This window comes from Schistocerca americana, chromosome X (assembly GCF_021461395.2).
Source record: "Schistocerca americana isolate TAMUIC-IGC-003095 chromosome X, iqSchAmer2.1, whole genome shotgun sequence".
NCBI lineage: Eukaryota > Metazoa > Arthropoda > Insecta > Orthoptera > Acrididae > Schistocerca > Schistocerca americana.
In genome coordinates this window covers 743,987,692-744,001,273 of record NC_060130.1, presented here as the reverse complement: position 1 = coordinate 744,001,273, position 13,582 = coordinate 743,987,692, and the positions used below count along the sequence as shown (strand labels likewise).

The following is a 13,582-nucleotide window of genomic DNA, read 5'->3' as shown; positions in this document are numbered from 1 at the left end:
TTTAGTGGAACACAGCAGCATGGACAAAGTCTGTCATTTGTACATTAAATGACATTGCTGCTGAACTGAGGGAAGATCCAGCATTGCTGAAAACCATAGAAGACATGAAAGAGGAGGAACTGATCAAAGGAAAATTTCAATTAATAAATGGAACATTGTAGAAGGAGTACATTACGATGTTGTATACTAATGTCATGACAGACAGTATTCTATCCCAATCTCTCTGTTAGATATCAGGATATATCGAGAGCATTCCTGCCTACCATCTACAAATAAATGACCTCACAGAACACTTTAATAAGACATTGGCAGGTATGCCCACAATGTATGTATATCAAATAGAGAGATTACGATATAATACTGCACATCATGACATACATACACAACACAGAGAAGCAAGACACTGCCATCTTCACACTGCTCTTTCTGCACCACAGTTGCAATGCTGAAATAGCAATGGATAGATTATTTGTGTTTCAACTGGACAGTAATCAGGATGACTCTGTGAAACACCTCATCACTAGGACTGAAGAAACAAGCAACTGGCTTGCATACTGACCCTCGATGCCTGAGAGAGAGAAACTGGGAGCACTATAATGCCAAGCACTGGACAATGAGAGAGAGCCTGGGAGACTTGGTACGAATTTTTACCCCGTGCAGAAAGTGGGGCTACCAGGAAAGTTACTAAAGCACTGCTTCGAGGCATATCATGTCCTTCATCACTGGTCAGGTGTCACACATGAAGGCGAGCATTATGACCTTTCATCAAAAAGATAAAAGCACAGAGGCGTCGACCATGTCCTCCATATGAAGCCTTACACAGATCGATGATGGGGGCTTCTTGTTAAAGGATTCTAAAGGTCTACCAGGTGATTGTGAAGCTTCAGTGGGAGGGGATGCCTTCGATACTCGTCATAGTGAAGAGAATGTGACAACATGACTCAAAAACGAACATCCACCAGTGCTGCCATGCAGAGGACCATTAGTTTCATGTTCCACGGATCATTTTGCACAATAGTTCGTAATGATGTGGAATGAGTCATTTTACATTCACATCACAAATTAATTTGTAAATATGGTTAAATTCTGAACATTTCTAGGGTAAAAAAAAAAGGGTTGGGCTTAAATGAGAACTTTTCTCCAGAAGAGGTAGTGATGCCACTAGATGATCTGCATGCAGTGTGGCATAGTGGATAGCGTCACTGTCTGGCATGCTGCAGGTCACCAGTTCAGACCTGACTATCAGCTATTATTTGTTATTTAACCAGAAGGTTCTTAAAATTTCTTATGATTATAATGTTTTGATACTCTGGCATAGCCGATGTTTGTATAAACAGCAGCACACTCTGTGCAGGGGTTCAGTTTTATTCTGGCTGTACATTGGTGTTCGTAATAAATTTGGACTTGATTGTGGTTATGACATGACTGTAACAAGAGTGTGCCGAGTGCCTTTCAAAAAATCCATTTGCAGAACGCGGCAATGTGGACGAAATCTCGACCATCACTATATTAAATGGCACTGCTACTCAAAAGAAGGAAGATCCAGCATTGCTGAAACCCATAGAACCTTGAAGAAGGTGAAACTGACCAAAGGAGAATTTCAGTTAATAAATGAAACATTTTATAACAGGAACTGTGATTCAGTGTAACATATTCCCTCTTGTAACACTGTTAATACAAAAGTGAAAACTCGGCTTTAAGACATATCTGACAGTGATACATGTGGAAAATGTTGAGCAAAGCACCCAGATATTCATAGCCTTTTTTATGTTGTTGATTGATGTGTTTCTAATGAAATAGCAACAAAAGTTATGATGTGGAGATATCCTTATTTTCTTCTTGGGTTTGTGCAAGATTTAAATTTTTGTATGACAGTTTTCTAAAACAATCCCATAAACATTACTAAAGTTAGTTGTTATGTTTTGTTTGGCAAATGATGCAAGACCCAGAAATATACCTTGTGAATGACTTGTTGCAGAGGTACCACTTCAAGCATCCTGAACCAAAAAGGCCAGAGAGTATGAGAATTTATGAGTGTCATGTTGGCATAGCTACGGAAGAACCTAGAGTTGGAACATACAAAGAATTTATTAATAATGTGATACCTCGCATTGTCAAAAATGGTAAGTATTTGTAATAATACCTTTCTCCATTTCTCTGTTGGCAAAATTTTATGAATTAGTGTTGAAGTACACTCATGTTAATTAAAAAAAAAAAAACAGGGCACCTTGAATCACTAGAGGTAGGACGTTCATATTCACAGGACATGTACATTAGTATGTTCTGCAGAAGTGATTAACATTTGAACCATTTTGACCTGCAGATTCAAGGCCAGCATCGATATTGTAGTGCAACATCACCTACCAGTAAAATGTGCTTGCAGCTCCAGACTTGTCGCTAATCGAAAATGTGTGGGATATGGTGAAATGACAGGTGCAGCGCTGTGACTCAACATGAACTACCACAGGTGAACTTTTGAACTACGTGAATGCAGCATGGATGCCTATACCACAGGATGCCATTTGTACCTTTATACACGTCGATTCCATCATGCCTGTAACATGTTATCAGGGCCCATGATGGACCATGTTCCTACTAGGCAACAGGACATATACTGAGCTGAGGTGACTGAAATACTAATCGTTTCTGCAGAACATACTAATGTACATTTCCTGTGAATATGAACGTCCTATCTCTAGTCATTCAAGGTGTTCTGTTTTTTCTGAACATGAGTGTATTTTCCTTCATGGTAGGAGTTTAGGGTCATTGTTTAGACAAACTAATTTGTATGAGAGTGATATGAACAAGAATAAAAATTTAAAGAGGCTAGTAGGAAGAATATCATAAAATGCAACAAATTCATTGGTAAGTTATGCGATACAGTAACTTCAATTTGATGTTTTTAATATGACACTTTTCTCTGTAAATGAAATTTAGTTTCTCTATAGAGAAAGAGCTATGACTTTTGCTTTTATTACTTGTTTCACAGGCATAATCCTGAGCTTGCAACCTGGTAACTCCTGTGATATGATATTCAAATGTCAGTGGCATTTATAGATATGTGCCTTAGAGAGGAACAGTATTCGTCTTACAAACAAAAGTAGAAATGATAAACATTAAGTAACATGACTTGGGTATTAAACAAATGACTACATTAATTAATTATGACTATTAAAGTAGACACTTTTGCATCATAATTAGACAATAGTACATAAATGTTTTCAGTATCGAATTATTGAAAAGGGGGGGGGGGGGAGGGGGGGGGGCGCAGGCAACTGGAGGAGTATCCAGTATTAACACACCAACTCAAAACTCTTAATTATTTAAATATACTCCAGTTGCTAACATTTAGTGTCATTCATAAAATGAGTAGTAATTCTTTCCCTGCAATCATTTCATCTTGTATCTAACCAATTTCATCAGAAAAAAAGAACATAAACATAAAAGAAATCCAGAATTTGCAAGTGATATTCTGTGGGCTATCAGTTATTAAAGAGGTAGCAATTGTTTGAAATTACCTGTCACTGGATAGAGTAAAACCTCCTATTTACACTTTTCAGTGGACTGATTCAAAAAAGTATAAAATGCAGGAAAATATAAAATACAGGAAAGAATAGGAAACACAAGAAGCTGTAGATTTCATGCCTATTGTTCTGTTTACAAAGACTGCCAGCTTTGGTGTATTAACCAATATTGTGTTAAAAGTTTTATTTACCGTAACTGTATTATGATCGTCAGTAATAAGTCACACATTAGGACATGAATATCTTTTCAATGTGTTTCCATGAAATGCTTTTGCTTCCATGATTTATTTTCACCATTGTACACTATCTGGAAAAAAAAGAGTGAATGCATGTTTGTGTACGGTAACACTCAACCACTGCCTTAGAGATAATCACAAAGACAGTGGCTGAGTGGTGACACGTACATGTAGGTTTCCCCTCTTCATTCTGATCATGTCCAATGGTGTAAATAAACCACAGAAGCAAGTCTTTCATGAAACTACTTTAAAAAGGTATTTGTGTCATAGTGTGAGACTTACTACAGATAATCATTATAAAATCATGACAAAACATGTGACACAATGTGTGATACAATTTGATGAAAGCACTAAAGTTGACAGCCTTCATAAACAGACAACAATTGGCATGAAATCTACAGCTTGTTGCCGACAAGGTGGTCACTTGGTTCAGGGACATCCTGGATGAGAAAGAGGACAGAAATCATGTTATAGAGCATCTTGAGGAGGAATATTTACTTCAGGTCGTACCAACCTAAGGCTTTTAGCAGAAATCTGTATGAAAATCACTGTTAAAGGCCATGATAATGTCAAATAAAACTTAAAATGGAGGAAATATTGTAACATAATCATTAATTATGGGAAAGCATTGTGCTGAGACAATAGGACTTCTGTTCGAACTGACAAAAATGAACATACCGTGTGTACAACTTTGCTTCCTCCATTTTTTTCCCCAACATTTGAGGCTTTAATGAGACAAATTGGTTACAGATTTATCATTCAAAGTATTTTCCATCACTGGCAGCTACTTTCTCCCACCTTTCGGGCAGTGTACGAATCCCGTGTCGAAAAAATTGTTCATCTTTTGAAGCAATCCACAAGTCGATCCAGTTTGTGACTTCTTCATGAGATCGGAAGTGTTGATCAGCCAGGCTATGCGCCATTGATCTAAACAGGTGATAGTCAGAGGGAGCAATGTCTGGAGAATATGGCAAGTGGGCTAGGACTTCCCATTTTAATGTTTCCAAGTACGTTTTGACCTCTTTTGCAACGTGGGGTCGAGCCTTGTCATGCTGCAAAATCACTTTATTGTGCCTCTCACTGTATTGCAGCCGTTTGTCTTTTAGTGCTCTGCTCAGACACATTAATTGCGTTCGATGATGAGCACCTGTGATTGTTTCACTTTGTTTTAACACCTCATAGTACACGACGCCGAGCTGGACCCACCAAATGCAGAGCAGTATCTTACGCCGCGGAAGTCGAACACGCGCCAGAACAAATGGACGGCTGCTGTTCCGCGCAGCGAGGGCACCACCGCTACGCCACATGCAGACAGCGGCCAATAGCCACTCCCTCCGGTTTCGTATATAGGGACCCGCTCTGCCCTAGTCCAGCCAGTCTGCTACTCGCTCTGGATTTCGTTTCTATCTCGGCGGTACTGCGCTCTGGTCATTGCTCGTTGTTGACCTTTGCCTGGCTCTGGTTCTGAGTGGATTTACTGTTGGTGTTTGGTGTTGTGGTTTCCACAAGCCTCCGTTGTTTATCTCTTCCTTGTTGTGTCGGTCATAGTCGGTCGTGGTCGGTTGTTGTCAGTTGTCATTGGTCTGTCGTCCAACTCGTCCTGTGTTTACTCGGTGGTGCGTGCCCCACCGCCGCCGGCTTCCCCACCTGGTGGCTCCGATCTGCAGCCCAAGGCGTTTCCGCAGTTGGTTTTGGTTACTACAAGGGTTATCATAATGAACCCATTTTTCATCCTCGGACAAAATGCGATGCAGAAATCCCTTTCATTTTTGCCTCTGAAGCAACTCTTCACAAACACACAAACGCCGTTCAACGTCTCTTGATTTCAGCTCGCACAGGACTCAAATTCCTTCTTTCTGAATCATGCCCATAGCCTTAAGGCGTTTTGAAATGGCTTGCTGTGTCACTCCCACTAATCGTGCCAATTCTTATTGAGTTTGACGCTGAGTATTCACTCAGCAATGTCTCCAATTCTGCATCCTTGAAAACATTCTCTCTTTCACCACTGTGTCGATCTAAGATGTTAAAATCACTGTTCTTGAAGCATTGAAACCACTCACAACACATTCTTTCACTAATAGTGTCCTTACCATACGTACTTGAGAGCATTCGATGAGACCCGGCCACTCTTTTCTTCATATTGAAACAAAACAGTAACATCTCCTGCAAATGATGAGAATTAGGCTCGTAAACTGACATTTTCAATCGAGAACAACTTTATGATGCAGGCACAAATAGACTAATGTTTGAATGAGGTTATGTTGACGGAGGTCTAAGCTAACTGCCTGACATCTGCGATCTGTTTCTTTCGACCGCTACTTACTGTTGTAGCCACCTATCGGCAAACGGCTGAAGCAAAGTTGTACACCTCATAAAAAGCTGTAAAATATGAAGTGGAGGACTGTAAAATTGGGGTTTTACTGTAAATGGTTTATGATATTATGTAGGGGAACTTAGTTGGAAAGGCCGAGGGTTCCATCATAAGAATCATGGAACGGTAACGTACAAAAAAAAAAAAGTTTTTACATGAAACAAACTATGAGGACAAAAGTCTCTAGACATGTATTGCCATGAATAGAGGCATAAATTGCTCCTCAATGCAGAGATATAAGCCATATAATTAATGATATGAAGGCCCACCATCTGTTACTGTGGCAGCATTTAATCTTCAGAGATTATTCTACCTTGATTTCTGTCACACTGAATGACCAATATGTTCTGTTGTTGCTGCAGTATAGTGAATAACTGTTATCAGTTTCCCGGAGAAAATTGATTTCCCACACTCTTTCATGTCAAATATATTTGATAAATGTAGGCCATGGCTAACAAGTCCACCTCAGTTGCTTTGAACCATGATATTAAGGTCTTCCTTTGGAGACAAAAACGTAGTGATACAGAAAAACCTGAAACTAAACTGTTTTAATATTACCAGAACACTCCTATTATATTTAATGAATATCTACATGCATTATATTACCAACCAAAATTGATGATCTCTGCCTAAACCGTGGAAAACAGTTAAAGGCTGTCACACCACCACCCTGTTTCACTGCCACCCACATTACGTTCAGGTAAGTAGTATTTGCCAGGCATTCACCATGTCCACACACATCCAGCTAAGTGCTAGTAATGTTCTGTGATACATCACTCCACATAAATTCCATCCACCGTTCCTCAGACCAGTGACACCATTGTCTGCATTATTCCAAGCAGTGCTCCGTATTTTTCCTAGTGATCAGTTGGTTCTAGGTAGCAAACTGTGTGTCCTGTCATATCTTTATGGACTGTTATGTTTCTGATCTCTCTTCCACTGCTGCAATAGAAGTCATAATAAATCACAAGGATGTCTTACAATGAGTTCTTACCATATGCTTCAGGTTTCAGCATTTTACATCAATTAATATTTTAAGATTGCCGCAGTAATGTCTGAATTAGTGCTTTCCTGACGTTCCACATCGGAATAACATTACTGACAGAGATTCCGGGCATACCTGTACATAACTCCTTTGAAGCCCTCAGCAGACTCAATATTGTCAGTTGGCGGTTGGTTTTGACAATATTCCTGTATTCATGTTACAGCAGACAGACAGATTTATCTTGCCCTCAGGAATTACATTTATTGTTAGCCATAGTGCAACCAATTCTGACACATCATCTGTAGGGGCACACATACTAGTTCAGTTAATACGGTAACTGAGGCATTTTGTGAGTGGTTAATTATGAAGCTTGAAGTGGATGTGGTTTTCCCATGTAGACAAGCTACATTTCTGCTTACATTGATCTGTGAATAAACATATTGCCATATTTGGTGAACATAAAGCCCAAGGTAAATTCTTAAAAAAAGTTCACCCCCAGATGATAGTGATGTGATGTGATGTGATGTGATGTGATAGTTACGTGTTCAGTTTTTGAACCAATGAATCAAATGGGTAGTGAGAAGTTATGCTTTCAGCAGGATGGTACAGCATGTCATGCCACTATGAGACGTTTTTCTTTGCGAAATGTTCAAAAGCCACACATCTCAATTTACAGGAACCAAAAGTAACCAACAGAATCAGATGATTTAACATTTTTGTGATTATTTTATGTAAGGGTACAAAACTACTACATTTATATTAAGACGAACCTTACACTTCAGTAGTATAACATACGCATGAAATTTAAATTGTAGTTGATGGCATTGTTGTCAGTATGAGCATGTGCATTGTTATGGTGCAAGTACAAAGCAAAAGGATGTAATTCAGGGTATTGGAGACAAGATCTTCAAAATGCTTTAACAACTGTTCTTAATGGAGGCTTCATGTTCATAAAGCATTCCATAGCAAATAAAGAAAATAAAAACAATAATTTTCCCCAGGGACTGGCACAAATGCAGCCTTCATTGGTGCTGGTCAACTAATATGACTTGAGTGTGCTAGCTTCTTCACTCTTGTGCTTGTAATCATAAAGCCATCTTCCACTGCGATGAATGATAGTGTTAAGATAGACATCGCTTTGTTATGCTTTAAGTGTAGTGGAATTCCCGACATACCTTGATTAGTGCCTGCTTCTGTTAAGCATTAGCAGTTTTGACAATCCTTGTTAGGAGAAATTTTCATGGTCAAGTTGGTATGAAAATTTGGTAACTACTTTGGTGGGGGGGGGGGGGGGGGGGTTAATAATTACCATTTCTCCCAGTGTATCCAATATTTCCTGCTGATATCCCTTTACAGTGATGGAAGTCAACTTATTATTGACTTGTCATCTTTTTGAAGATGACTTCTAATACAAACTCGTGGAGTTACCTAACATACGTCTGCTTTCTATTAAGTTATATATGAAGTAATCTAGCCAATAATCATACTTCCTGCGGATAGAATTTCAGCTTCCGCAATTTGTCATTTACACAATTGGATTCCCATGAAAATCTCAGAAAATCTTATTTGATAATTTTTTTATCTTTTTTTTTTATTTTATTTTTTTATTTATTTATTTATTTTTTTTTATTTTTTTTTTTGCCCCGCCCCCCCCCCCCCCGGATTAAAGGTAACCACTCGCCAAAAAGAAGGGTTGAGTCAGCAATGGGCGCCTTTGAGTTAGAGCGCACACACACACACACACACACACACACACACACACACACACAGTGCCAGCTACACTGATAGCGTCAATGCTATTGTGTGTCAGGTGGGCTGGTTGTGGAGGGGGTAGTGGCGGGTGGGGTGGGTAGAGGGAGGGGAATTGGGAGGTAAGGAGAGGGACTGGGCATGGGTGGCTAGAGGCTAAAGAGAGACGACTTTTCCAACTAGAAATGCATGAGGGAGGGGTGGCAGGAATAGTTGTAGCAGTCGGTGGGGAAATGCACACACTGAAGGCTATGTGGGACATGAATTGGGATGTGTTGTAAGGACAACTCCCATCTACATAGTTCAGAGAAGCAGATGATGAAGATTAGGATGGCTTGGGTTGTGAAGCAGCCATTGAAACTGAGCATTTTGTGCTCATCTGCATGTTCTGCCACCAGGTGGTCAACCTTGTTGTTGACAACAGTTTGGCAGTGGCTCTTCCCCCTGGTGGACAGCTGGTTGATATTACCAAAATAAAATGCTATGCAGTGTTTGGCAACCTGTTTACGGAAAAAAATCTCTCCCACACAGCCAAGCAACATGTGATGTATCTGCTGTGACAAGAACTCCGTTGCCCAGTATGCTGAAGGTCTCACAAAGGCCTTTGCAGGCAGGCAATGCCTCTCAAACCTAGTCTACAAACAATTTCCCATGCCATTTCCTGACACTCCGCAATCCTGCCACCACCCCTAAGAATCAGTTACAAAGGAGCACCCCTCTTGCCACTCATTATCACCATGGACTAGAACAACTGAACCATATCCTTCACTAGGGCTTTGATTATCTCTCGTCCTGCTATGAAATGAGAGATGACCTACCCAGGATCCTTTCCACCCCTCTTAAAGTGGTGTTCCATTGCCCACCCGACATACACATGGTTCTAGTCCATCCCTGTCACTCCTACTCCCAATCCCTTGCCACTGGGATATGATCCCTGTTCCAGACCAAGATGTAAGACCTGCCCAATCCACCCACCCAGCACTGCCTACTCCAGTCCTGTCTTACGTTTATCCTATCCTGTCAGAGGCCAGGCAACCTATGAAAGCAGCCATATCATATACCAACTCTGCTGCAAACACTGCACAGCCTTCTATGTTGGTATGACTACCAACTAGCTGTCCATCAGGATGAATGGCCACCACCAAACTATTTTCAGGAAAGAAGTTGATCACCTCGTTATGCAACATGCAGCCGAGCACAACATGCGGCCGAGCACAACATGCGGCCGAGCACAACATGCGGCCGAGCACAACATGCGGCCGAGCACAACATGCGGCCGAGCACAACATGCGGCCGAGCACAACATGCGGCCGAGCACAACATGCGGCCGAGCACAACATGCGGCCGAGCACAACATGCGGCCGAGCACAACATGCGGCCGAGCACAACATGCGGCCGAGCACAACATGCGGCCGAGCACAACATGCGGCCGAGCACAACATGCGGCCGAGCACAACATGCGGCCGAGCACAACATGCGGCCGAGCACAACATGCGGCCGAGCACAACATGCGGCCGAGCACAACATGCGGCCGAGCACAACATGCGGCCGAGCACAACATGCGGCCGAGCACAACATGCGGCCGAGCACAACATGCGGCCGAGCACAACATGCGGCCGAGCACAACATGCGGCCGAGCACAACATGCGGCCGAGCACAACATGCGGCCGAGCACAACATGCGGCCGAGCACAACATGCGGCCGAGCACAACATGCGGCCGAGCACAACATGCGGCCGAGCACAACATGCGGCCGAGCACAACATGCTCAGCTTCAATAACTGCTTCACAGCCTGAGCCACCTGGATCCTTCCCTCCACCATCAGTTTCTCTGAACTACACAGATAGGAGTTATCATTAGAACTCATCCTCCAGTCCGGTAATCATCCTGGTCTTAGTCTCGGGTAACACACTGTCCCCGCACCTTCCACTCAACAGTTTTTCGTTTCTCCATCCTATTACCCCCTCCCAATTCACATCCCGATGCAGCCTTCAGCGTGTGCCACTTCCCATCGACCGCTACAACTGTACCTGACACCCCTCCCTCCAGCACTCTAGCCGGCAAACTGGCCTCCCTCTTAGCCACCCATCCCCAGTCCCCCTCCTTACCTCCCCCTCCTTACCTCCCCCTCGCTCTCCCTCAACACTCCCCCCCCCCCCCCCCCCCCCCCCCAAAAAAAATCACAACCAGCCCACCTGCTACGAAATAGCATTGGCACTGTCAGTGTAGCTGGCACAACGTAGGTGCAGAGGCACGTGTGGGCATGGGTGTGGGTGTGTGTACTCTACCTCATCAAAGGATAAATCTGAAAGCTAGCAAGTTTTTCTTCTTTTGTGGATGCCTATCAACAACTCACCACTTCTGCTTTTTGGCGTGTGGTTTCCTTTAATCTGAAAGTATTTACAATCTACAAGAACTTTCGTACAACATTTGATAATTTTTTTTTCATTTAAATATTTGATTTTATGGCTGATGAATTGATAAATGGCCTTCTGGAAGCCAAAGATTGATGACGTCCCATATATGAGTGCCACCAATGCTTTCAAACTCTGTTCCAAAATATGGAATCGTACCACAGAGGTTACTGGAGAACTCTGTAAGATGATGTGAAGATCACTGTCCTTGTTACAGCAGAGCAGAATTCCTTTAATTACGTTTTTAGCTATTTCTTAAGGGCTTATTTTGTTTTTCAGTGTTAGAATATCTCCTCTCTCTCTCTCTCTCTCTCTCTCTCTCTCTCTCTCTCTCTCTCTCTCTCTGTGTGTGTGTGTGTGTGTGTGTGTGTGTGTGTGTGTGTGTGTGTGTGTGTGTGTGTGTGTGTGTGTGTTTCTTTCTTTCTTTCTTTCTTTCACTGTCCACACACAGGAAAAATTAATGGTATAGCATTGGTGCCTGTTAAGCAAGTGCATTCAACAAATTGACTTGTGGCCCCATAGCTAGAATGTTTATGAGCACTGCAATACTGAACAGGCATGCCAAAACTTGTAGGAATTTCTGGCAGTAATAGTGGAAGGTCACTTCAAAGAAATCCTTGCAAGACAATTCTGAGACAATATGTTCAATTAATTTATTATCGGTATAACTGTCCTCTATATTTACAGTGAGGTGATGGCAAAAATACGCCTGTTTAATGAAATTTTCTCAGGCTGTAATTCTAAGTTCAGGAAGTTGCAGCAATTACTTTGAAAACAGCTGTCAATGTCTGTGTACCATTCAGTTGTTGATTTCCTTGTGAGTTTTTTGCTGCTGTCTCCAACAACTGAAAAAGAAGTCATGACTAAAGACTACAGTTTCAATCGGGCATTAAATCCCAGTTAAAGGGGCTGTATAGAAGCAGATAAATATTGTAATTCTGAAAACACAAACTTTTGACCAATTTAAGTTGTGAAATATTACACTTCATGTAACAACCTCCTTATTGTGTACTATCTAATATAGCATTGAGAGTTGAAATTAATGTTCGTGAACAACGAAAAATTAAAATGTTCGTTGTAATGAATAACCATTATTACTTTGTAATATCAGCAGTGCTGTTGTGCAATAACAGCAGTTTGTCAATTTAAATAGATTTTGCACCATTTTTGCTTTTTCATGGCATCAGACACCACTGACCTTAAGGAAAATTCTGCAACTATATTTTATGAATGTATTATAATATGTGAGAATGCATTGGTAGAAGTGTTCACTTTTCTACAGAGGATGAAATTCTATGGTAGTGGGAAATTTACCATGTAAAGAGTGTTTTCCTGTGGATGTCCACCCATTTGGCAGCCTTATATGGATAAAGTAAGATTCACAACAGACTGGGCACCCTCCTTCATCACAAGTATGGAATGCAAAGTGTAATCACCCTGTTCACACATTACTTCATCTCTGAGGAGTGAGGTCAGTGTGTTCCCAGCAAGGTATGTGGCCCAAAAGCAAAAGTAATAATCTACAGTTGACTAAGTAATGTGTTTGACTCTATTGTACTACTTTTCACATTTCTAAATCAAAACTGGCAATGCAAAAGATTTTGGTGCATTTGGCTTGATAAAAATTCCTGAAGTGTGTCCCTCATAGCATGCTACATTTTAACAGAGTATAATGCAATTCCATTTAACATGCAGACATGAATCAGTGTGGATATGGTTACAGGAGACGAGATAAAGATATTGATGTTGTAATTTTTCCCCCTTTCTTCTCCATTGTGCTGTTATATGGGTAAGGAAAAATCTGGTGCTTTGCTCTGAGAAAATTAGCAGCCATGGTGTGGGTGCCTTGTGCATGAAATTTTATTTATTTGAATCATCTGTAATTTAAAATTGGAAACATAATTGTCTTTTTTTGGAAAAGAGAATTTGTATTCAACTTGTACTATTTACTTACAATATGATTATAATAAAACATGCCCTACTTAACCATCTCTGTGTGGAATGCAGAAGAAGCACACTTGGGGAAATTTTACTGCAAACATTGCCAAGGACATGGACAAAATAAAAAATCAGTTTCATAGAAATACTTTTATGTTTCTGCCTGGTTTTGTGGACACAGTATCTATGACTCCATATAGTGTGCTCAAAATGTTGCTATTTTTTGTCTGAGACTGTCCAAAAGTGTAAGGTAACACACTGCAAAACTCCATGAAGCATCTCTCTGGGTATGGATAATAAGTCTTTTTACATGATTTTCTTTATGTAAGAAAATGAAACACCTATAGCTGTCCTTATGATGTCAT

General features: G+C 41.0%; 1 protein-coding gene across 1 annotated transcript in view; it reads left to right on the top strand.

Moving 5' to 3' along the window:
- LOC124555166 (1,4-alpha-glucan-branching enzyme) overlaps positions 1-13,582 on the top strand; it is a 96,317-nt gene that overhangs the window by 29,459 nt on the left and 53,276 nt on the right. Inside the window, exon 5 of the mRNA XM_047128989.1 lies at positions 1,979-2,123. Coding sequence (XP_046984945.1) covers positions 1,979-2,123 — 145 coding nt within the window. The remainder of the gene's footprint in view (positions 1-1,978; positions 2,124-13,582) is intronic.